General features: G+C 48.6%; 2 protein-coding genes across 9 annotated transcripts in view; both read right to left on the reverse strand.

Moving 5' to 3' along the window:
• AGBL4 (AGBL carboxypeptidase 4) overlaps positions 1-23,479 on the reverse strand; it is a 1,081,794-nt gene that overhangs the window by 219,354 nt on the left and 838,961 nt on the right. The gene's annotated exons all lie outside the window — the stretch shown is intronic.
• BEND5 (BEN domain containing 5) overlaps positions 1-23,479 on the reverse strand; it is a 51,763-nt gene that overhangs the window by 18,420 nt on the left and 9,864 nt on the right. Inside the window, exons 2-4 of one of the 3 annotated variants that reach the window (XM_074334693.2) lie at positions 17,314-17,467; positions 14,893-15,026; positions 12,403-12,787 (exon numbers count right to left, since the gene is read on the reverse strand). In XM_074334693.2, coding sequence (XP_074190794.1) covers positions 12,403-12,787; positions 14,893-14,997 — 490 coding nt within the window. In that variant the 5' untranslated portion in view covers positions 14,998-15,026; positions 17,314-17,467. Of the gene's footprint in view, positions 1-12,402; positions 12,871-14,892; positions 15,027-17,313; positions 17,468-23,479 lie in introns of all 3 variants that reach the window. The other 2 variants (XM_074334692.2, XM_074334695.2) reach the window with 2 other exon arrangements.

Genomic DNA, 23,479 nt, shown 5'->3' on the forward strand with positions numbered 1-23,479 from the left:
CCTGCAAAATGGGGATTACCAATAGCTACCACGCAAGCTGATAATGCCTCTGGGAAGAGCCTAGCATGGAGGCAGGCATGAAACAGAGGTTCAGACAAACCTCAGAAATGGCAGATGGATGAATGAATGAGTCAGTCAGGAAAGCAGAGTGTTTAGTATTACAGAATCAGAAAGAAAAGGAACAAAAAGGCATGTGGTTGGTTTCTTTGAGGGAGAAGGAGGGAGGGCCTCTAGTGCTTTCCATTTAAGAGGGGGGGACACTTCATTGCAAATTTTAGTCAGCTCTACTCCTGATGTTGGTAATTTACATCTCATTACAACAAATGCTTCAGATTGCTGTTTTGCTTTTAAAAATTTCTGAGGCATTGTTCTCCTTCTAACACATGTGACCAAATTAGCCACAATAATAAGCACTTGTGCTAAGAGACAGCATTGTATGATCTGGTGCAGCTATTTTAAGTAACAAAGGAACTTTTTTCACTTTGGGGGAAGAGTAGGAATAAAAAAAAAAAAAAAAAGCCTTTTGATCCACTTCAGGTTTATTTTGGGGAAACTATAGCTTCCATGGAGAGAAACCTTTCAGCTGGGTGAAGGAAGTTTTTGACAAAGTATAAAAGGTAGTACTTGTCTTTTCATTCAGTCATTCATGAACCCAGCCATCATACAATCGCTGACTGCATAATAAGATCTAGGCCCTGTAAGAGGCACTGGGGACCCAGAACAAATCAGGCAGGTCCCAGTTCAGGAGAAGATGCGAATTTAACATGTGACATGCGATCACAGAGCATACAGATACTTGCGATCTGATAGATAAGCACTGGATTTAGTGTTAGAGAGCACAGTGCAAATCCTGGTTCTGTTACTTTACTTCTTAAAGCCGCAGAGGCTTCTTCCATAAAATGGGAATCGTGGCAGAGAGTAAGGGGCTTGGTAAATGTTTGTTGGCACAACAAACAGATGAAATTGTACTGCTCTTTGTTCTTGCTTATTTTAAATTGGACCAATGCTGTTCTTTCTGAAAAGCTGTCTAAAAAGCTAATGCTTTTGTTATTTCCAGGAGGTTCAGAAATCAAAAAATAGATATGCTTGCACACTAAATACATTTCTGACTTCTGCTGAAATAGAAAAGCTAGTAATATTAGATTTTTCTTAAAAAGTACTAAACCATGCCGTTTACTTCTGGAAGTGAACAGGAAGTTTCTCTGCTATAGGTATAATTCTAGTTTCTTCATACGTAAAAAGTGAATCAGCTCACAATTCTCAAATGCATGAAGAACACCTACTGTGGCACAGAAGCACACCAGGTTTGGCAGAAAAAAAGAGGATTCCACTTGGTTGGAAAGGACCTGAGCATGGGAACAGCTATGGAACAACAGAGGAGGGACACAGGGGCCTTAGAAAGAGACAGGGGAGACGGCCCAGTGCTGGGCAGGTGGCGCCCCTTCTAGGAACCCCATCATCCCCTCAAAAGGTATCGGCCATTCTCACTGGCTGCTGCAGCTACGCAACTGTTTCTTAGTTCCATTATACTTCCATGGAGGGTGGGGACAAATCTGGTCTCCTTCCTTCAGAGAGAATCTAGTAAGTGCCGTCCTGGGCAAGGAGGCCTTGATTCACAGTCCAGCAGTGGAAAGAGACAGGCAACAGATCAGTCATCCCCACCGTGTTGCTGACAGGGGTTAGGACACAGACTTGGTAACAGAAGCAAAGGAGGGAGTGCTACACCTGGAGGAGACTAGGAAGTCTTCAGAAGGATGGCTCCAGGCTATGCTGGGACTTGAAGGATGGCTGGGGTGAGGTATTTATCTTCATATGGTGCAGGCCATGGGCACATCATGGAGGCTCACTGACTGACCAGGAAGTAGGCAGTGTGATGGTCTGCACAGACCTGGGCAGAGAGACATCGTCACTGGCTCGGTGATCCTGGAAGGCTTCAGAGAAGAGGTGAACTCTGACTGGAGCTTTGATGAGTAAGTAGGGTCTGGGGAAGGCGGGCGCAGTCAGGCAGGGGGATGGGATCACAGGAAGCAGGGCTCTTCAGGACCCTCGCCCCTCCCTCTCCATTTTCTGAGTGCATTCTGCGAGAGCGAGGGCTAGAGCTGGAGCTAGCACAGGCTTTGCTGAGCAAAGCAGGAGCAGTTCCAGCCTGAGGTCCTGGGCCTGGTGAGATCCCTGCAGCTCATGTGGATCCCCCACAGTGGGGGCAGTCCCTCGGGAACTCAGACCCACAGAGTCCCAGAGCTGGCATGGATCTGAGAGAGGCCCCTCGCCAAAGGGGAGAAGCAGCCCAGCAGAAAGGGGTGGCAGAAGCTGGCCCAGGTCCCCAGTCACGGGGGTCAAGGTGTCCTGTCCACTCGGAGGAATTACAAATGCCCATTTCAAATGACATATATGCTTTTCCCTGAGAAGGAAATGTGACCGACACTTACTGAATGTCTTCTTTGTTCAGTACCCTCCATCAAAATACCTTTTATCTTTGTAGTACTTTTCACCCCACTGTCTAGTGATTATTTGCTTACCCTCCCCCTGGCTGGGATGGAAACGCCAAGGACAGCCAGAGCCTTGTCCACTGGTCTATCCCCAGCACCCCGTACAACGGCCGTGGCACATATTGACACTCGGGAGTTGAATGAAAGAGGTAATCCTCATGGCAGCCTGCAACATAGATCATACTATCTCTGTAGAGGCTCAGAGAGGTAATTTGTCGAGAAAGTCACCTGGGTGGTGAGTGCTCCAATTCAGCGTTGTAGAGTCCAAAGCCTTGCTCTGCCCACTACCCTACCCCTCCTCAGCTAAACGAAGCGTGGGGCTCTCACAGGCTTCTCACACAATGCCCGCTCTGTGGGAGCCTCGCTGCCCTTCCCAGGGAGTCCGTGAAGAACTCCACAGTCCTGCAGGGGGGCAGTGAGGAGGAGGGAGCGTCACCAGGATTCATCTCACCTGTAGGAGGTGAGCTGTCCTCTGCCAGCTGGTGGCCAGACAGAACTGGGCTGGTTCTTCATCTGTGGTTCTCTTACCTCCCTCCTCGCCCATCTGTCTGGGTCCAGACAGCATCCAAAGGGCAGGGATACACAGAACACATGGGTCTGCCCTGCCAGAGAAGCCATCAAAGCCCGCACATGCCCTGAATGTATGTGGAATGGCCTTTGGTCCCGGGCCAGACCTGGCTGGGCTGGGAGGCTGCGGGGTTCTGGTGGGAATAAGGGAAGTGGGTGGCACAAGGTGGGGGGGGGGGCCCTCGGATTCCCAAGGGGTTTCTGTGAGGCACTGTGAGTATCTGAGGGCAGGAGCGATGGAGAGGCAGAGCTCCATCACAGGGCTGAATCATTTAAAGCAAACAAAAACTGTATTACATGGCTCATTCAGGCCTACTGACTCAAAAGCTGCATTTTGATTTCTCCAGAAGATGTCACTGCGTCTCCCAAACAAATCAACCTGTGACTTTGGCCTTGCCTGATCTCCCCTTCGGGCCATGAGCCCTTCCAGAGCAGAGACCACTGGGATTCATCTTTGCTCAATGGTTGATTGATTTGGCTGGTTCAAAGGAAACCGCAATGCTGAGGTTGAAAGGCCAGACCCCAGGTCACTCCAGGGGGAAGAGCCTGGTGTTCCACCTGCAGGAGGGGCTGGTACAGTTTCTAGCTGCTCTCGCCTACCTCTGCTGCCTCGGCTCTCCCTCCTACCTACCTCTTCACTCTGCAGTCCGGCCAGAAACTGCCTGCAATTCCTGAATAAGCCAGCCTCTCTCACAATTCCAAATCTCTGTTCAGGTTCTCCTGTTGTCACTTCCTCTTCATTTGGATAAATCTAACTAGTTCCTTATTTGGGGGCCTTCTCCAGCCACTCTCAGCACCCCTGCCCCAGTCATGTAAGGAGCCGTTCTCTCGATCCTCTCCCAACACCCTGAGAGCCCAGGAGTGCAGCAAGGGTCACCCGGCATCCCGACTGTCAGCTGATGACACTGTGACTTCCTTAAGGCAGGAATACAGTCTTAGCTGCTTGATTTCCCCGTGCCTAGTGCAGAGCCTGAAACACTGGAAGAGTCCAATAAATGTTCCTGCATAAAAACATTTCCCTACAGCCAGAGCCATCCAATAATGGAATGGGCTACGCTGTCTCTAGGGGACTATCAGTGGCTCAGTGACCACTTGCCAGGGACACTACCTGTCCTGTGTAGGAGGCTGGACTAGGTGAGCTCTGGGGCTCCTTACAGAACTAAGGTGCTGGGATCCTACGAGTTACCTGCAACCAAACTCAGAGAACCACCTGCAACAGCAAGGGAGGGTGTGGCCAGCCTCTGGGCCTTGCTGACAGCTGGACTGACTCCATCCACCCATCATGGCTGAACATGAACCTTCCCTGCCTCATGACGATTAATTTGTTCAGATTCCACCTGGTGTAGGCATGTCCTATTTCCTTTCTGGTCATCAGTGTTCCCATCTAGAAGATGAGGGTTGAGAGGTGGGACTGGGTTCTCTTTAAAGAGATAATTTCTGTAAAACTCTAGGAATTTTCTGGTTGGCCTCTTTAGACCATATAGCTTGGCAAGGCTAAAACTATGAAGAAGTGGCGGGCTCTTCAATTAGGTGGGAAACATCTCACCTAATCGCTTAAGAGCCCAGCCATCCCAGAACCCACTGCAGGACATAAAGGAGGTCTAATCATGAGGGCACTTGGAAGCACAGGGGCTGAGAGCCTGTGTGACCAGACGGCCTGATGCATGGAAAAGGGAGGCTCTTCCTGGTGCTGCGGCCTCAGGCAATGTACTTAGTCTCTGAGGCTGCTTCCTCATCTGGTGATACCATCTACTGTAAGGTTGTTTCATGTATGAAAAGCACCTACCCTCAGGCCCAAAGCAGGTGTTCAGAGAGGCCAGCCCCCGCCCGTAAGGAACCTTTTGGCACCTTCCCCACTTCCATTCCTCTGACTGGCAAATTCAGCAGAAAACAAGCCTGTCCTGCAGCCACACCTAAGCCAAAGACTCGTTCCTAGGAAGCAGGCACATTCCCAGTGTGGCAATGGAGAAAAGCCCAGCAACTCCTGTATGTTCTGGCTTCTGCAGCAGACAGCAAAGGAACAGCCGGGCTTGTCCCTCAGCCCCATCCCATGGCACAGAAAAATAAACTCCAGGGAGAAAAGAGGAAGAAGGGTCCTGGACGGTCCTGCCACGTTGAAATCAGCTCTTAAAATAATCTAGGCTGAACTGTGGCTAATTCTGACTCAGCCAACAGGACAGTAAGTCCTTCAAAGTGGAAGATGACCCATATGTTTAAGAGGAACAATTCCAGTTCTCACTGTTACATCTTTTCCTGCCTGGGATCCAAGATAAGGAGGCACAGGGCACAGTGGTTTTGGCCCTGCTCCACCTCGAACTGAGGCAGTTGGCAGGTTGTGGACCCGCTGGGCCTCCGCTCTGAAATGGGGATATGAAAACCTGACCTGACAGGATGCCTCTCACCCACGCTTTTCAGCTCTCTCTCAAAGCCCAACTTTTGTGAGCACTCCTGCTTATTGGTGAGAATGAACTGAAGGCTGAAGGAGATGGAAAAGAGGTTTGAGATAAACAGGCCCCAGGAGGAGAGCCCTGGCAAAGAGGAAATTGAACCACAACCAGTGATGTCTGAAGAATCAAGGGGGTCAAAAGGAATGGCCCGGGACTGGAGCTGGGAGGATGGGATTCTGCTCAAGAAAAGAGGGTGGGGGGAGAAGTCTATAAATTACAGACCACTAAGCTTGAGATCAAGTCCAGGCATAGCTGTAAAATGGACTATTCAAATACGATTTCTGAGAACTTACAAGGAGAAGCAGCCATCTCCAGGAGACATGGGGTCTGACGGAAGATTAAGATGTGCCAGACAGCCAGTCTGCGCTCTCCTGTAGGACAATGAGAGCTTATCACACTATCTCCCACCCAGTAGCTCATGTGCATTTCTCAAATCACCCTGTGCCACAGAGGCTGGACCTACTGAGCACTTACTATGTGCCAGCCGCTGGGCAGAGGCCTTTCCATGCATTTGCTCCCTTAATCCTCCGAAGAACCAGAACAGTGGGTACTGTCATGGACTCTGCTTTACTGCCGAGGAAACAAAAGCCCCGGAAGTTAACTTGCCCAAAGCAACAAGATTAGCCTGTGGAAATACCAGGGTTCATAACCCCAGTATTTCTGACCCCAGGGCCCATGCATGTTCTTCATCACTGAGCTGACCTCTCTTGCCTGTGATGCAGGCATGAAGGTATCCATTTCACAGAGGAGAAAGCACAGGCTGAGAAGGGTTAAACCATGTGCTTGAAGTTGCACAAGTAATGAGTGAGAGAGCTGAGATTCAAACCCAAGTAATACCTGTTGCCAAAGCCCCGCTGCCTCCAGGACAGGGAAAGCCAGCAGGAGGCATTTGGCTGCTATGAGCTGCCTTTTCAAAGACACCATCAGAGACCGGGGCTTAAAGAAGCCAGCTTAGACCGCAAAGGATTTCAAAGATCAAAGCTGGTATTTTCACGGACCTTGGGCAGAACACAAGGCAGGAGCCCAGAGGGGAACAGCAGGGATAGGAACCCAGCTCTGAAGAGCCAAGACAGATTTGCAGGTCACAGTGGCTTTCTCCGTTTTCAAAAATTTCAACCAGCTTGTGATCTGGGCAACAGGGACATTATCTCTTCTCCTCTTGCAAATGGAGATAACAGTTCATACCGGGCCTCACAATAAGGTTACCAGGAAGACTCCAATGAGATAAAAATGTCAAGGTGCTTTGAAATCTGTCAAGTGCCATGCGCGTGTGAATTACTGTTGTTATTCTAATTATCTCTATGGCTTCTGGTCAGCAGTGATCATCCCATCTGCATCCCCTGACAAAGCACACACAAAATCTAAAACCATCATATGCCTCCTGCCTGCAATTACAGCACGTGTTTTGTTCTGCCAGGTGTCCTCCTGTGGACATGTCTACACTCCCCACCGGACTGAGTGTGTACGCATCCTGAAAGCAGGAATTACCTCTTTTCCTCCCCCCTTCCCCACTCCTCACAGAGCCCTGGAACCAGCTGAACGAACGTTGCCTGAATCACACTGAAAGGAACTGAACTATCTAAAAGGTACTTACAGTGCTAAAAACCGAGGACGATGTCTAAGGCTTGGTCTTTGACCTCTAAGAGTAAGGCATCGAAGTGAGGAGAAACCGGGAGAGACCTTGGAACTGACTCCTTCGCATACACCGGAGCTCACCCTTGGAACAGGCTCTCCACTGTTCTGCTTTCCCTCATGCCCTTAGAATGCTCCGAGTCTGCCAAGTGCCAGTTTTATAAACACTACTCTAACCCCCGAGGTGGTGAGTATTTTTAAAAGGGACTGTCTTGTTCATTTCTATATCCCTGTACGTAACAGTCCTGGCACAAAGCATGCCCTCGATAAACGTTTGTTGAATGAAGAAATGGATCTGTACACAGACGAATCTGTACTTCATAAATTAGACTACCTTCATGCTTTTCGCATCCCCACCTTTTGCTTCTTTGGGCAAGGGCGTGCAGAAAAGAAAGAAAAGGAAAAAGGGACTGCCATTTATTGAACACGTACAATATGCTGGTCACAGGACTGTCTAGCAGTCCCCCTTTATCCATGGGGATACCTTCCAAGGCCTCCCCGATGGATGCCTGAAACCACAGATAGTACCAAAGCCTCGATATACTCTTTTCTCCTATGCGTACAGACCTTTTCACTTAAAGGAAGCACTTTATGACTTCTCTCTGGCACATCCAAATTGCCAGCATCAGAAACTCTTGCCTTTTGGGGCCATTATCAAGAAAAATAAAGGTTACTTGAACCAAGCATTGTGATATTGCAACAATTGGTGTGATAACCGAGATGGCTACTAAGTGACTAATGGGTGGGGAATATATGCAGTGTGGACCCACTGGACAAAGGGACGATTCATGTCCAGGGTGGGATGGAACTGGACGGCGTGAGATTTTATCACGCTACTCAGAATGGTGCTCAATTTAAAACTTATGAATTGTTTATTTCTGGAATTTTCCATGTAATATTTTTGGACCTCAGCTGACTATGCGTAAGTAAAACCAAAGAAACCAAAACTGTGAATAAGGGGGGACTGCTACATTCTTCACATATGCTTCCTCATTTCATTTTGACACTGTCTCAGGAGTCCCAAAAGAAGGGACACTTAGGGTAGCAGAGTGAGGTTCCTTCCCATCAGAGAGGGCTGCTTTCCAGGCAAAGATCATGGAAAGGGCAAGTTCTGTTTTCCAGACACATCTCCTTTGAGGGGGTGGGCGGGCAGAGGTGTCACCTCCATGTCAGGGACAGTGATGTCCCAAGAACTAAAGCAGCCAGTGGGAGGAAGGCTCAGAGGAAGGACACAAGACCTGGTGTGAGACTCCTGGGAATAAGCCCGTGACGTTTTCTGAGCTTATTTCCTCATCAGCAGCACAAGGGCAACAGCCTACATCCTAAGTTCTTCTCCAGCTCCATAATACCATATCCTAGAAAATCTTTTCCTGTTAAATCATCTTGTGTTTATTTGTGGGAGGCATGAGAGAAGACTGCACACATGCAAAGTGAGTCATCCAATGATGTCTCTGAAACATCTTGTAACATCATGCTGCTACCCCCCCCCCCCCCACCGTCTATCAGGTACATGATTACAACTCCTGGGTACTGGGGGACCTGCTGGCAGCTCTGAGGTCCCCATTAGGCTCAAGAGGCCGGGCTCCTGCTCTCTGCCCAATTCCATCCACCAGCTGCAGGACCCCAATTCCTAGGAGAGTCAGCAATGATTCTTTCCAGCGGGGAACCTTCCTTTTAACACTGAGCACCTCCTGGCCTGTTGGCCTGCCCTGTCTCTGAATTTGCCTGTTACGGTACGAATGAGTCAGCACCCACGCTGGACACAGGCCCCCGAGCTGGGTCCCTGGGCAAGGTGGACACATAACAATATGCAAGCACAGGCCTTCAAGAACACTGCTCAAGCCAGGCCCTGGGGGCTGAGGATGGCACAGCCCAGGCCACACATTAACCCCAGGCCAGGATTAGAAGGCACGTGGAGCCAAGAATCAGAGGGTCTCTTGTCATTTTCCGGCTATTCTTTGCCTTGATTCAGGCTTCTTGGTGTATGTATGAATTAGGAGCTATTACAACAGATCCACCAAGTGAGAGTCCCACATCTAATTCTGGCCCCTCCCCCAGAATTTCAATTATATGCTTCTATGTTTATCTCCATCACTACCTACTCCCCAATTACCAATGTCTTAGTTTTCTTTGTTATCTCCCCAAGTTCCCAGCCACAGAAAGCACATGGTCAGTGTTAGCTGGTTGATGGAACATATACATATACAAGCCCTTCTGTCTTCTAGACAAAGAGGCAGAAAAGTTAGTTAACCCTTCCAAAGTCATACTGCCAATTACCGGTCGGGGAGGCCAGAGTTAAAAACCAAACAGAACTCTGTCTTAGCCCCTGCACTAAATGCTGTGGAAAGGGAGCTGACAGTAACTGAGCACCCACAGAACGCCAGGCACTGTGCAGTGTGTCACAGGCTGTGAGCAGGACATCATTATTTCCATTTTACAGATGAGAACATCAAGCCTCCGAGAAGTGTTCTCTGCCTAGACTGCTCCTCACTCTTCCCACCCACCCACTCTTGCCTGGATAACAAAAATTCATCCTTCAGGCCCCAGCTCAGAAGTCATTTCCTTCAGGAAGCCTTTTTTCCCTGAAACCCCCCCCCCCCATATTCAGTGGGTGCCCCTCCTCTGCTGTCCCACAGCCCTGAGTGCTTCTGTCCCTGTGGTGACACTTATGTGCTGTCACTGGCTGGGTCAGGGGCTGTCTCCCTCATTAAACTTTGGGTTCCTCAAGGGCAGAGGGCAAGGGCGTATCTTACTTAAATAAACTGAAATCTTACCACCAGAAAAAAGGCCTGGCACATAGCAGGAGGCCAGAAATATTTGTGGAAGAGAAAAGCAGGGAAGGAAGCAAAGAAGAAAGAAAGGGAAGAAAGAAGAAGAAAACAAAGAAGAAGGTTCCCAAAGCCACAGAACTGGGAAGTGGGGCAGCTGGGATTTGAATCAAGCCTGGTTCCAGAGACTAGACTAGACTAGATCCATGAGAAAAACCAGCATCCCCTTAAGGTAGAAAGAGATCTTTTTATTATATTCTTATGGATTATCTTAGAATTTGGCGTATTATTCCTCTCCCATTAGCAAGTGCTACTCAATGGACTTGATGCCTTTGCAGGTCAGGACGGTGGGTGTGATTTGTCTGGGCTGCCTGTGGCGCCCACAGCATAGGGTGCTGCGCACACTGGGTGCTACATGCACACTTGTGGTCTGAGCTGACTTCTGCTCGGTCCAGCCCACTGTGGTGGCCACAGTGACCAGATCAGGGAAGAGCCAGCCACTGGCCCTCCTGTGCATTCAAGGCCTATGGGATGGGAGGGTCTGGGATGATCAAGACAGAAAACTGCGTCGGGGTCAAGCTGGTCTAAGTGTTTTAAGACCAAAGAGGCACATACTGATGTAAAATGTCTTATGGCCCCAGAGGTGTAGGAGCCGTTTCTGGGGTTTCAGCTAAGTTCACAATCATGCAAAACAGGCAGTTTCCCTGGGAGTCGAAATAACGTTCTGGAGAGTTTATGTTGTTACTGTGTTCCCCCTCCCCTCCCCTCGAGAAGTTTGCAAAAGGCGGAGCATACAGAGTATGATGAGAACATAAGTTGTTCATCTGAAGACCAGGACGCATTTTTTTTTTCTCTGAAAATTCCAGTTCTTTCATCATCCCCCACCCCCACTCAAAGACCAACCCAACTTGTGCAAAATTTTAGCTAGGGTTTCTCTTTGATGTTTTTATTTTGATCAAGGACTTAAATAACTTTTTAAGTTGCACCCCTCATGTGACCTTTAGAGTCACTGTGCACTTCTACAGGCTATGATTGGGAGAATGACCAGGGTCAAGGCAGCATCGGGAGTGAGGCAATTACCCGCCTAGGAATCAGGAGACTTGTTCTGAGACGAGCTCTGCCTCTTCCTCTCCCAGTGACTCTGGGTAAGTCCCAACCTCCGCTTCCTTCTCTGTGACAAAAGCATGAAAAGGTCTCTCGGTGGACTCCCTGGGCCATCCTGAAGATCTACTGAGATACTGCCTTGGGGACAGAGTTTAAGAACTAAAGGGCACCTATAAATGTAAGTAAGGTAGCGTAAGAGCACATTTATCTAAACTTTAAAGAGGAATGAGGCTTTACATGTACATCTGTGATCCAGATAACGGAAACCTTCCTTCTTGAACAGAAGATGGTATTTGACTTCAACGTTGGGGACAGAACTTGTATTTCTAGACTAGATGACTCCCTTTTTCACGCAACGTCACTGACACGCAGTTATTCACGACTGTCTTCAGGGATGCAGAGCATTTCCTCAATGCTGACTGGCCTCTTTTATGATTCTGGACTCTCGTGTTCTGCAAGAGTGTTTCTGTCTCTCCTCTCTGGTAAGCAGTCATCTCTCCCAGCTGTCAAGCCTGATGCCGTTCAGATTTCCCCTTATTCCTGCTTCTAAACCACATTAGATGAGAAAACCTAAAGACCTGCTTTGTTAAAATCAGGTTTAATATAAGAGCCTATTGAGTTCTAAAGATGTATAAAACTCCTTTGGTATAAAAATCAAAGGAGTTTTATACATCTTTATAGTAATCTCCCTAAGGTCATGTGCCTCTCTGCTCAAAAGCTTTTTAACGTTTCTCATTCCTACCAAACGAGTCCAGACACCCCAGGCTGGTACCGTTTTCAAAGCCTTCAGTGATCTGTCCTCAAACCACATCTGCAGTATCCCTTCCTCTCACGCTCCAGGTGTTCTCCATGCTCTATGACTGCTGCCTCTGGCCGCCTCTTGTGCCTGGAAACCCCACATCCCCTTCAAAGCCCGGTGCAAGGCCCATCTCCTTCCTGAAGTCTCCCTCAGTTACACATAACCTCCGTCCGTCCTTTGAAGCCTCCTGTCATTTTATCTGCATCCCTCCCACGGCATCTATCACTTTCTGCCTTAAAAGATGGCAGGATCTTTGAGGATCACATCGAGTTCCCTTTACTACCCTAAAACCTCCTGGGAGACGTTTCCTATAACGCCCGGCACTGCCTCTTGCTGAATGAATGCATGAGTGGTGGCAGACACTCTGTCCTCAGAGCCACCCGTCCCGGGCTCTGCTGTGTTCTAGACAGCGGAGGCTGCTGCGTTCCTAGGCTGTCAGGCTCCCTGTGGGGGGGGAGTGGCTTCCCCGCGGGTCACGGCTGCGCCGGGCCTCGGGGGCACGTGGCCTGCCTCTCCCCGTGCCCTCCCAGAAGAGGAGCTGCACACAGCGGCCCCCCTGCCCGTGTGCTGTGGCAGGTGGCCTGCGGGGCACTCACCGCTGCCAAGCCTCAGGAGCAGCACGTCCTGGAGCCTCCGGTTGAGGTCCCGGAGCTCCTTCATTTCGGACACGAGCGCCCCGTACTCCTTGAGCTTCTTGGCCTGCTGGACCAGCTGCCTCCGAGTCCGCTCCAGCTCCTGCTGGAGGTGACGCATCTCCTCCTGCTGCTGCTGGTAGTTACGCAGCAGCTCCTCGTACAGAGCCCGGGGCACGGCGGCCTCCTCCAGGCTGTCCATGTCCTCCGTGCCGGGCGAGGCCTCCACGAAGACCTCCTCCGGACACGTGCTGTGGCCCAGGCTCAGGCCGTTCTGCTTCTCCAGCCGGGCTACCACGGCCTCGATGCTCTTGTGCGCCACGTCGCCCGGCTTCCGCCCCTCGGGTCTCTGTGTAGGACAACGAGAGTCAGTTCAGGCAAGGGCAGCTGGGGCTTTTCTTGGACTGCAGCTCAATATTTCCCCAGACAATCCTAGAATCACAGAACCACAGAACATCAGTGCTTGGAGACACCTGTGCAAACACGTACTCAAAGCCCTGCATTTTACCAATAGGGAAACAAGAGGCACGGAGGGAGGAAGGGTCTTGCCCAAAGCCAGAAAGTCAGGTGGTGGCAGAACCAGGCCAGCAGTGTTTCCATTCCATCCCTCTGCCTCTTGGGTGAATATTATACCATGACCCCCCACCCCAACGCCCCAGCCCCCCGCCCCACCCACAGGGCCTCGGCAGTGACTTGCTCACAGGAGGTGTTCAGTGTGTATTCATGGAGAATCAGTGAGAAATCAGGCCAGGCCATCCCTTGGGAGTCACTACTCAAATCACTTCAACAACAAAAACATAAAAGTGGGAAGAAAAAAAAAAAAGGCATTCCATCAAGTAACCTTTTCCTCAAGAATGCTTTAGTTGGGAAGGATGCTAAGAACTTGAATCTACTCTAATCTAGGGCAGACACCACATCTTATTTGCTCAGTTTCTCCAGAACTGGCACTTGGCAGGGTCTTGATAAACGTTTACTTAATTGAAAAGTTCAAAGAATGCTAGCATTGGAGGGTTCTTCAGTTTAACTCCCTCATTTTGCAGGTGAGAAGACTGAGGTTCAGAGAGGGGACGGCCTGGGGCTCAGGGTCACATGGTGACCTAGAGACAGAGCCGGAGCCAGAACCTGGAGCCGATGTCCGGCGCGAGGCTCCTTTCCCCGTATCTGCCAGCCTCTCTTAGGACACTGGCTAAGTCGGAGCTCAGCAAGACAGTGGGAAGAGAGGGCAGTTCATTGAGAAGAGAATTATCCAGGACTGTCCATGGGTTTCAGCTGCTGGAGGAAATTCCAGCTCAAGTGGACCAAGCTTCCACTGAGGGGGAGTGAGAGTTACAGGACCAGTGGGATTCTTCCCCAGGGCAGGAGGGCCAGGCGCTCTCCTGATTGGGGGCCCGTGTGGGAGGCACAGACAGCTGAGGACACAAGATTCCAGACAACTTAGCGATGCTGGGTCAAGCCTGCCTTAATTTCTCGCTAAGTGTCTTAAAATTTAAAGAAGAAGAAGAACAACAACAACAACCACAACAAACATGCCTGAGATCCTCTCCTGGCATTTTCCCACTGGGATAAGGTACTGCTCGCCTAGATGAACTTATTAGCTAAAACTATAACGACCACGTTAGATATCTGTCTGCATCATGACACTGTGAGACCACTAAGGGAAGTGACCACATCGGCTAATTTCCATGACCCCAGGGACTGGCACAGGGCCAGGCCCATGGCAAGGGTACAATGAATGAACCTAGGTGCATCTTTTGGATTATACCTTGGGAATGTCCTTGACCGTGTGTCCAAAATCAGACCATGGTCAATGCAGAAGGCATCACCTTCTTTCTCCTCCCTTCCTTTGGGGTACCCATTGTACAGGAAAAAAAACAAAACAAAACAAAAAACCCAAAAAACAAAAAACGAAACACTTGACTTGTGGAAAAGATTTTCAGCAGGTTTACAACTGAAGGCTGCAGGAGACCAAGTGTGACGCTCGCTAAAGGAAATGCAGCCTCATGCAAAATCTTTCTCCCAACCCGTAAACCTGCTCTGTGAGCCTGGCTAACCCCGTTTCCTAATCAGTCCACCCTTAGTTGTTTGGGGGCAATCTCATAGTGACTGGCTCTACTGCTGCCCAAGAACAGCTTACTTCTGCTCCTGGAGCTCAGCAGAGACCTCTCCAGAGCTGTGGGCCAGAGAGAAATACACCGCCCCCACCCGCAGCAGTGATGACACTGCATAGATGGTGCAAACAGGACGGTGCTTGGTGGCTCAGCATGACAGGGCTCCCTGGAAGGGTGGCAAACATGTTAGCTGTTCCAAGTATCTCCCAACCTGAAAAAATCACGGCCCCGTGACGCTAGGGGACATTTACATGGTGAGAGGAGGCCAGACTGGAATTTTTTAGCATCAGAAATCTGAAAATGCCCCCATATATTAAAAAAAAAAAAAAAAGAAAGATTTTGTTACCTTGATGTGTCTAAGCTGTAAATCTTCTTCCCCATAATCTTTAACCTCCCCATCTTCTTCTACGTGATTGAGAGAAAGTTTGGGGATTTTTATTTTCTTCTGCATCACACTGTTTTCAAGGTCAGACTTGTCTTCTAAAATGTGTATCAAGAGAACAAGGTTCATTATGAGTCAAAATGCTAAAAAATGCCCATAACCTCAAATGCTAGAGAATGATTGAGGCCAGACCAGTTAAAAAGGAAAAGCAAACAAACCCAAGGCCTGTTTCCTCCTGTACACAGGGATCCTCAAAGCAGCCGTGCAGATCAGACTCTAGGATCAAGAGTATTTGCTGAAAGAACTGCCATTCAAAGTGTCGAAACAGTGGCCAATGAATTTGTTTAGGGGTTTCTCTAAGTACCTCTTAAAGGGTAGCCTTTTACGGAATCCTAGAAACTGTGAACTGGAATGGCCCTTAGATTGCTCTCTGGTCTACACTTAACTAGCACGTGGATCCCTCAACAACTGAGACCTTTTTAAGCCAAGGGACTGCCCAGAAAAAGCCAGTGGGTTTCTGTCAGCTTAGGTACCAACAGGTATGAAAGGACGATAGTTTTTATGGAGGTAAAGCCTGAGCTGGAAGGACAGAGACCTCCCCACAGCCCAGACGCAGGACAGGCTGAGGAATAACAGGTATAGGAAGAGTAACAAGGAACACTTACTGCCTTTTTACTGGTAGCAGATCAGAGAAAGGCAGCGTTTCGGGGTTGTCAGCGACTGACTGGTCCCACGCTCTCATTTGACAGATGAGGAAACTCAAACCCAGAGGACGGAAGGGGCTTGCCCAAGGTGTGAGTCTGAGGAGGAGCCAGGAGTGGGCAACGGACCTCTGGTGTCCTGCCCCCACACACTAACGGGTGCCACAAACTGTCCAGTGCTGTACAACTACAAAGGGGCATTTTTTCCTCCCCACTTTCCCTTTCTTAGAGCGCACCTTCAGATAATCTAAAAGACGATTTTTTTATCCAGCCCAGATTTCAAACTTCATTTCCAAGGTCTGTCTCTCACAGTGGCTGTCAAAAGTAAAAATTCAAACAGGAGCGTTCCACAGGTAGTATTTGACCCTGCTCTGGAGATGGGCCGTGGCGTAAATACATCAGGGTCTTGTTTTCTGGGATTGAACTGAGACTCTGGGAATTTCTGTTTCTTATACTTCTCAAAGGTTCCGACTGCTGTTTCCTAAATGCAGTTCCTAGCATGTTGCCCACTGCTGGATGCGGCACGTGGCGAGGTGGCTGGTTAAACCCACTCTCTTGAGGGTCTTTATGTGTGAGTGTGAGTGTACACGCATATGTGACTGTGTTAAACATGCTCTGACACTCCCCCCAGACCAGGGTGCTCTCTGACAACGTGTTAGTAAAGCTGAGAAGGACGCTTGTAAGCGCATAACTATTCTAGAATGTAGTCAAATGCCAGATTTTCCCAAATGGTCTTAGGAATGAACCCCAGCTGTTCAGAGCTGGGACTCCGGTATCAGCGACCTCAGCATGAACCTCAGCTCTGCTGTGACAAGGTGAGGAGGGAGGGGCAAACCTTAGTCTCAGTGGGCTCAGGTGTCTGCTCTGCAGGGAGCTGTGAGGATGACAGCAGTAATTCACACAACTCACTGCACAGCGCCTGGTACACACTAGGCACTCGATGAATGGGACATTAAAATGAGTATTATCAACATGCTAGGAGGCATTTTATTTACCTAACTATAAGGTGAATAGCACTATAATTTAAAATACAAAGGAATGACTGAAGAAAGGTGTAGGTGTAAGGGAACTGCCCAGGAAAAAAGAGGTGGTCTTTGGTAATAACATCCTCCTGAGCAAAGATGAAAACAGCCTTTCCCACTGCCTGGACAGTCAGGTTCTATTTTCATAAACAAGGCCTGCTCTTGTTCTCTTTGTGTCTATAAAATACATCCAGTGTGTGGGGCATGAACAACAGGAGGGGTGTGGTCTTTCTAAAAGAGTAACAGCTTCCTTCCAACAAATCATTTTTTACTCTTTCTAAGCCGAGAAGCTGCTAAAATGTAATACATAAAGAAAGTGCTCCAAATAAAGTTATCCTGAAAGGGGATGGGTGGGTGTTTTCACATGTGAAGAGGGGGCGGGGGCGGAGAAACAGAGAGAGAGAGGAGGTGAGATTGTATTAGGACTTCTGAATGTGTGACTGTGTTGGGGCCAAGTTCCTGGGCTAGTCCTCAGTTTGACAACTTCAAGGGCAAATTTTGAGATACAGCCACTGAACTGGAAATGACAAGCTGTGCTCTGCCACCCGAGCTGAAACTCTGTAGCTCAGAATCATGTTGATGTGGAGAGAAGCAATCATTCAGACTCACAAAACTAGGTCATATCTGAACTGAGAATGCTCCTCAGATCATCCCATTCAAACCTTTCCAAATGCAGACGAGGAAACGGAGGTTCCAAATGGTGACGTCTATGCATCCATCCCCGTCAGGCCCAGGGACACAGGAGGAGCAGGACAGGCAGGGTTCCCATCCTGGCGAGGTCAGCGTTGTGCAAGGTCACAAAAGCTGGGTCAGAACCTGAACAGGATAAGAACTCAGACCGCATGACCAGGTCCACCGCTCTTCCTCCTATGTCTCAGCTTAACATTTACTGAGAATTCACACTTGAAATATCTAGCCTGTGCCCTGGGGACACAGAGAATGAGCACCCAGTTGGGAGACACAAGATAAAAACCCATGAAAAAGATAACCAAAGACCTCCTATACTAGAATGAGGGGGCTCTCGGGGCACCCATGGCAGGCTTTGAGAGGAGGCAGCATTTGAGCCAAACTCCTGACCTGCTGGGTGATGCTGGGTAAGGTATATTACTTCTCTGAGTCTGTTTCCTCATCTATGATTTGAAGTGAATAATTCCTGCTCACAGTGCCAGAATGTTGTGAAGATGATCAATTCTGAATGTTAAGAACTTGAGCAGAGTGAATGGCACTTGGACCGCCTGTGCTCATAAAAGAATAGCCATTTAAGGACAAGGAGATTCTGGACCACACAAGAGGGGTAAAGAATGGAAGCCAAAAAAGGAGGGGTGGGAAGACATTTAGACGGGCGCAGTTACAAGCGATCACTCAGTTATAGGCAGGAGAGAGAGGTGAGGGAGGAAGCTGAGGTGGAATGACCTTGAACATCAAGGGAAGAAGAGCTGAGGTTCAGCCTGTAGATGTACAAGAACTAGCAGTCAGGCAACCTGGATTTCAAGTCCAGTTTCTAGCTCCTGGTTGGGGCGAGAACTCAGGCAAGCTGCTATGTCGGGGACGACCAGTTCCCTTTCTCTGTAGAAGTGGAGCTATAACATAGTCCTCAAGTGGGGATCAAATCAGCTGAGTAAATGTGCCTTGAAAACAGAGATCTTGTGCAGACAAAAACAGGGTGAGTGACAAAGCTCAGGAGAGCCAGCTGCGGGCTCAGGGTCTGTTACAGGCTTGCTCCTTGAGGGGGAGACCTGCCCAGCCATCTGGTTTGGGAAGGGCGGCACTCAGGAGGCCCCACTCCCACCAGCCACCCCAAGGCTCCTTGCTCTTCCATCTAACTGGAATGCTTCCGTCCTCCCTTGTCTGCTTGACAAACTCCACTCATCTCCTCCTTCCTCCGCAAAGGTCCCATCACAGCAGCTCCTTGAATAACAGCCTTTCAGTCAACGTCGTTTTGTTATAATGTTGATGAGACACCAAGAGGAACTGTTTCCAGCTCTGGATTAAATAGTGAAGATGGTTGGAGAACACTGAAAATACTAAGAACTACTCTATCGTACATCCTTTAAAAATGGTGAATTTTATGTTATATGAATTATATACTTCATTTAAAAAATAGGCTACAACTGGTGGAATGTCTACTCCTCTTAGGTGCCACCATAAGCCTTTGTCCATACGTTACTAAATCTCACATCAACCCTGCAACGAAATATTACGAGCCCGAGTTTTTCTCCACAAAAAAAGAAATGAGACTCAAAGAGGACCTCTGGGCCACCCAGATGGGACGGTGCGGAGCCAGGATTTGACCTAGGTCTCTGCCTACCAGGTCCCAGCTCTGTTCTCTCTAAACACATGCTTGGAGCACGGCAGAGCCAGAGCAAACGCTGCAAGCATGAATGAAGGATGTAGATAAGGCATCCCAACTCCCCAGCCTGAACTTCACAGCAGAAGACCACCTGACTCCTGCTCTCCAACCAGACCCCTCTGTCGTCAGGAATTCCCCAGAAAGCAGTAACAATCCCCAGGCACAACAGAAACAGACCGTAGCCAGTCCTCAGGGCTTGAATGGGTTCTCTGAAAAGGTAGGCTGAGTGGTACAGGAAGGACTGAAATGACAGGAGAAAGTTCCAGAAAGGACGATAAACATAGTACCTCAAATCACATGCCTCCTGACCTGGATGCTGGCTGCCTTGATGCTTGGCCACGGGGGTCTTGAGGCTCCTCTGAGAGCTAACTACCTCCTGGCCTGTCCTAATGTTCAGCAGTCTCCTCCTTGACCCAGGGTTCCTGGATGAGGGCTGAGGAAGCCTTGGGGGTCCCCACTCACCCTTTCCTGTGGCAGTGCACACTTACTGAGTCTCTGCTCTGGACTGAGCACTACGCTAAGTGGTCCCTGCTTTTGGACCCCGACAACTCGTATTTACCAAGAACCCCAGCCAGAACGCAAGGTTTGACTTCCCGGGGGACACTGGCTCACATGGGGCAGGCCTTCCTCACGCTAACCTGAGCTGAAGGTGATGCTTCACATCCATATCTAGTCCAGTGTCATCATAAAAAGTGGAAGAAATGACTGGGAGAGGGAGGTCCAGGATCTAATAAAGGCAGCCGAGTCTTTGCAATCAGGTGGTCCTGCTTTGTTTGGCTCTGCTACATACTGACTGTGGGAACACGGTCAAGCTACTTAACCTGTCTGAGCCTCAGTTTCATCACCTATAAAGTGGGGGTAAGCAACTGTTTTCCATAAGATGGTGTATGTGAAACACTAACCACAGTGCCCTTCTCGTCTGAGGTGTTTGGTAAACAGCAGCTGCTAGGCTGCCTGTGGGATGTGCTTGGCTCTTATCCCCTGCAGAGAACCAGGGAGGGTCTCCGACACTCCCTGAAATCTGATGAAAGAGACGTTTTTTAGGAAGATTAATGTGGTAGTGGCAAGAAGATGGAAGGGGTGTGAGGAGGAGACTGAACATAGGGTGACAAGAAGCTATAACTCCTCACTGGTCACATTGCTGAGGGTGGAGAGTGGTGTGGAACATCTAAGCCAGCAAGTAACTTCACGGGGCATTTTCATGTGGCTTTGGAGTATGCTTCTAGCTTTGACTTCCAGCAAACCACAGAAAACACTAGCAGTTGACTCAGGAGGATGAGGGAAACTCTCTGGTCAACCTGCCTTTGCAACTGCTCCAAGCGTAAGGCCAAAATAAGCAGTTTTAGTGTAAACAAATAAATATGTAGCCTCTGAAGAGAATCTTCACTGGTTCTGATTCTCTAGTTCTATTGTTTCCAGAGCAAAGAAAACCACCCAAGACTGGGGCATCAACTATCTCCTCTTCCTTTCCAGCTAACGACGTTCATCCACTCAACAAACACTGAGTAAGCACCTACTATGTGCCAGGCCCTGTGTCAAATTCTTCACTAATATCACTATATTAATTCCCATAATGATTCTACTGAAGTAGAAATTGAGGCTCAAAGAAGTGAGGTGGCTTGTCTAAGGCATAAAGCCATTAACTAGTAGAGCCAGAATTTCAAATCACATCTGCGTGACACTGGGGTCCTGTTCCTGTCATCTAATTATCCTACAGGAACAAGACAAAAACTACCGAGTTGTTATAATTTCCTCAACTGAAGTAAAAGGCACATATATAACTGTGAGTGTATCGATGTAACTTCTGAAGTGCCCACCTTTCTTTCTTTCTTTCTTTTTAAATTAAAGTTTATTGGGATGACAATTGTTAGTAAAGTTACATAGATTTCGGGTGTACAATTCTGTATTACATCATCTATAAATCCTATTGTGTGTTCACCACCCAGAGTCAGTTCTTCCATCACCATATATTTGATCCCCCTTACCCTCATCTCCCACCCCCCTAACCTACTTACCCTCTGGTAACCACTAAACTATTGTCTGTGTCTATGAGTTTTTGTTTCTTTATTTGTCTTGTTCCTTTGTTGTTTTCAGTTTTAATACCACACATCAGTGAAATCATATGGTTCTCGACTCTCTGACTTATTTCGCTCAGCATAATGATCTCAAGATCCATCCATGTTATTGCAGATGTGCCTGCCGTTCTTCTAAGACCTTGCCTATATTCTAGGAGAATGCTGTGATCAAGTCCTACATTGAACTAAGCACAATACAAACACGACTGGACACCAAACTCCTGAACTACAAACTAATCAAGGCTATCAGGCTCTAAATAATCTTCATAGAGAGTCCCTATGCAAAGGCGTAACATATGGTACAAGCTGCTCTTCGAAAATATGGAAGAACTTGGTACTTGTTACTAACCCGAGAGGGAGAAACATCCCACTAACCTGGGGTGGGGGAATGGAGACCTGGTAATAAGCAAACAGTGTTTTAGAAAACAGGCAGGCTGACAAGAAACCCAATGCGAGTCTAGTCTTCAAAAGGGAAGACAGCCCTGAAGAATTTGCAGTACACAGTGGAAATAGAAGAGGCGCTGTCTTGATTCCCATTTTACATATAATCATGCTGGATAATTTAAAGAATCCAACATCAGAAAGATTAATTTAGTGTAGGCTTGCTAGCTAGGGTGAAATTCTGAAAGGCTAAACATAAAATGTTTTACAAAGGCTTGGTCTTGTTTTAAAAATATCTATATGCGAGTTTAAAGTTTTTCATCTGTTCAAAAATCCTGTAAATTCTTATGTTTGCATTAAAAACAGACAAGCCACAGAGAAGACACGCACGTCGCATTCTCTGGCCGATGGTGTTTGTTTTAATAAAATCCAAAACAGACAAAATTCTCAAGTTTCAAGGGCTATATCCAGCCAAGACAACAAGAAAGAAGCGTGGCCGGCTGTGGTATGGCACAGAGAAAGCAGGAGACATTAGTTCAAGGCCGGGCTCTGTAACTAGCTTGCTGGGTGCCCAATCGCCTGCTCTCCATTTTCTTTCCTGCAAAACACAAGGACTGGACTAGAACCTCACCAGGTCCTTCCAGCCACAGGGACCTCTTCTGTAGTGCAGGGTAAGAGCAAGTGATCTAATCCCCCAGGTGGGCACATGTGAAAAGACATGTTCTGCAGAGACCATCCAGAAAGGAGAGGAATGGAAGCCTCCCCAGGTTTCAGCAGGCAGCTGTGCTCTCACTCCCATCGCCTCACTGGCCTTGGCACAGGGCTGGGGCACCGACAAACCCAGGACCCTCACCCTGCTAGCTCCTGTGTCTAGCCACCCTCATGTGCTTCACCAGGCTGTTGCCAGCGTGAAGTACCACCAGCGTAGGGTCAAACCGGGGCAAAACATGGGTGGAGATGATAAGCCGTCTGTGAAAAAACACAAAAGTTAAAATTTAAACTTGTCTGGTCCTTACATGCGCTTGTTCCTTCAGATCTCTCCTTCCCACAAAGGGTGGCACCCACAACTAAGCAAGCTGTTCTCTCAGTGACTCTCAGCCACTGCCATCCTTAACAGCTGCCGGTATCTGATAAGTACCTACCATGTGCCAGACGCTGACCCATGTTACCTTGCTCAAGAACAGAGTGGGCCAGCCGATTAGTAGCTCCATGGTACAGGTGAGCACCTGGAACCCAGAGAAGTGATTTCCCTCAGGTCACACAGCTTGTAAGCAGTAAAGTCATGATTTCAACCCAGACTGTCTGACTTCAAAGCCTATCTTATTTCAGCTAACACTTCTTCCTATTAAGGAAGGGACGCAGAGGTCACATAACCAAATTCTCTAGCAGAGCAGGATTCTAGTTCAGAAAATCGCTGACCTGCCCGCCACCTCCGGTGACAGGGAGGTCATGACCGTGCTGGAGTCCCTTTCCATCGCTCATCTGCTCTCTCTGCTATTACTACACTGTTCCCACCAATCCTATGCATTCCACTCTCGGGACCTAACTCTGCTTTCTGGACCCCAAAGAGCAGGTCTGATTCTCCACTGGGGCAAAACTCAGACATTGAAGCTACCAAAGCATCATCCATGTGAAGTTTTTCTTCTCTTGCTTATGTGTAGTATTTAGCTATCCTAGCCTATGTCCCACCACTGAGCTCAGAGTACAAAACAGTTGCTGAGTCGTCAAAAGAAACGAGTCTAGATTTGGGATCCAAAGACCTGCCTCATTTGATTTCCAGGACATCCATCTCTGCTGGTCATCAACTGATATCATTTCTTCCCAGTCACCTTTTTCGGGCTCTTCTTCTTCACTGAGCTCTTAGAAGCCAGTGTTCTGAAGACTCCTGCTCTGCATGCTTCTCTCACTCTGTACCCTCTCCCACTGTAACCTCTCCCCTCCCCTGGCTAATGACTTCCACATTGGGGTCTTCAGCCAAGTTTCACAGCGCTCTCCTGAACCTCGGGCCACATGCCTGAGCGC

This window comes from Rhinolophus sinicus, chromosome 14 (assembly GCF_057876585.1).
Source record: "Rhinolophus sinicus isolate RSI-liver-muscle chromosome 14, RSI-T2T, whole genome shotgun sequence".
NCBI lineage: Eukaryota > Metazoa > Chordata > Mammalia > Chiroptera > Rhinolophidae > Rhinolophus > Rhinolophus sinicus.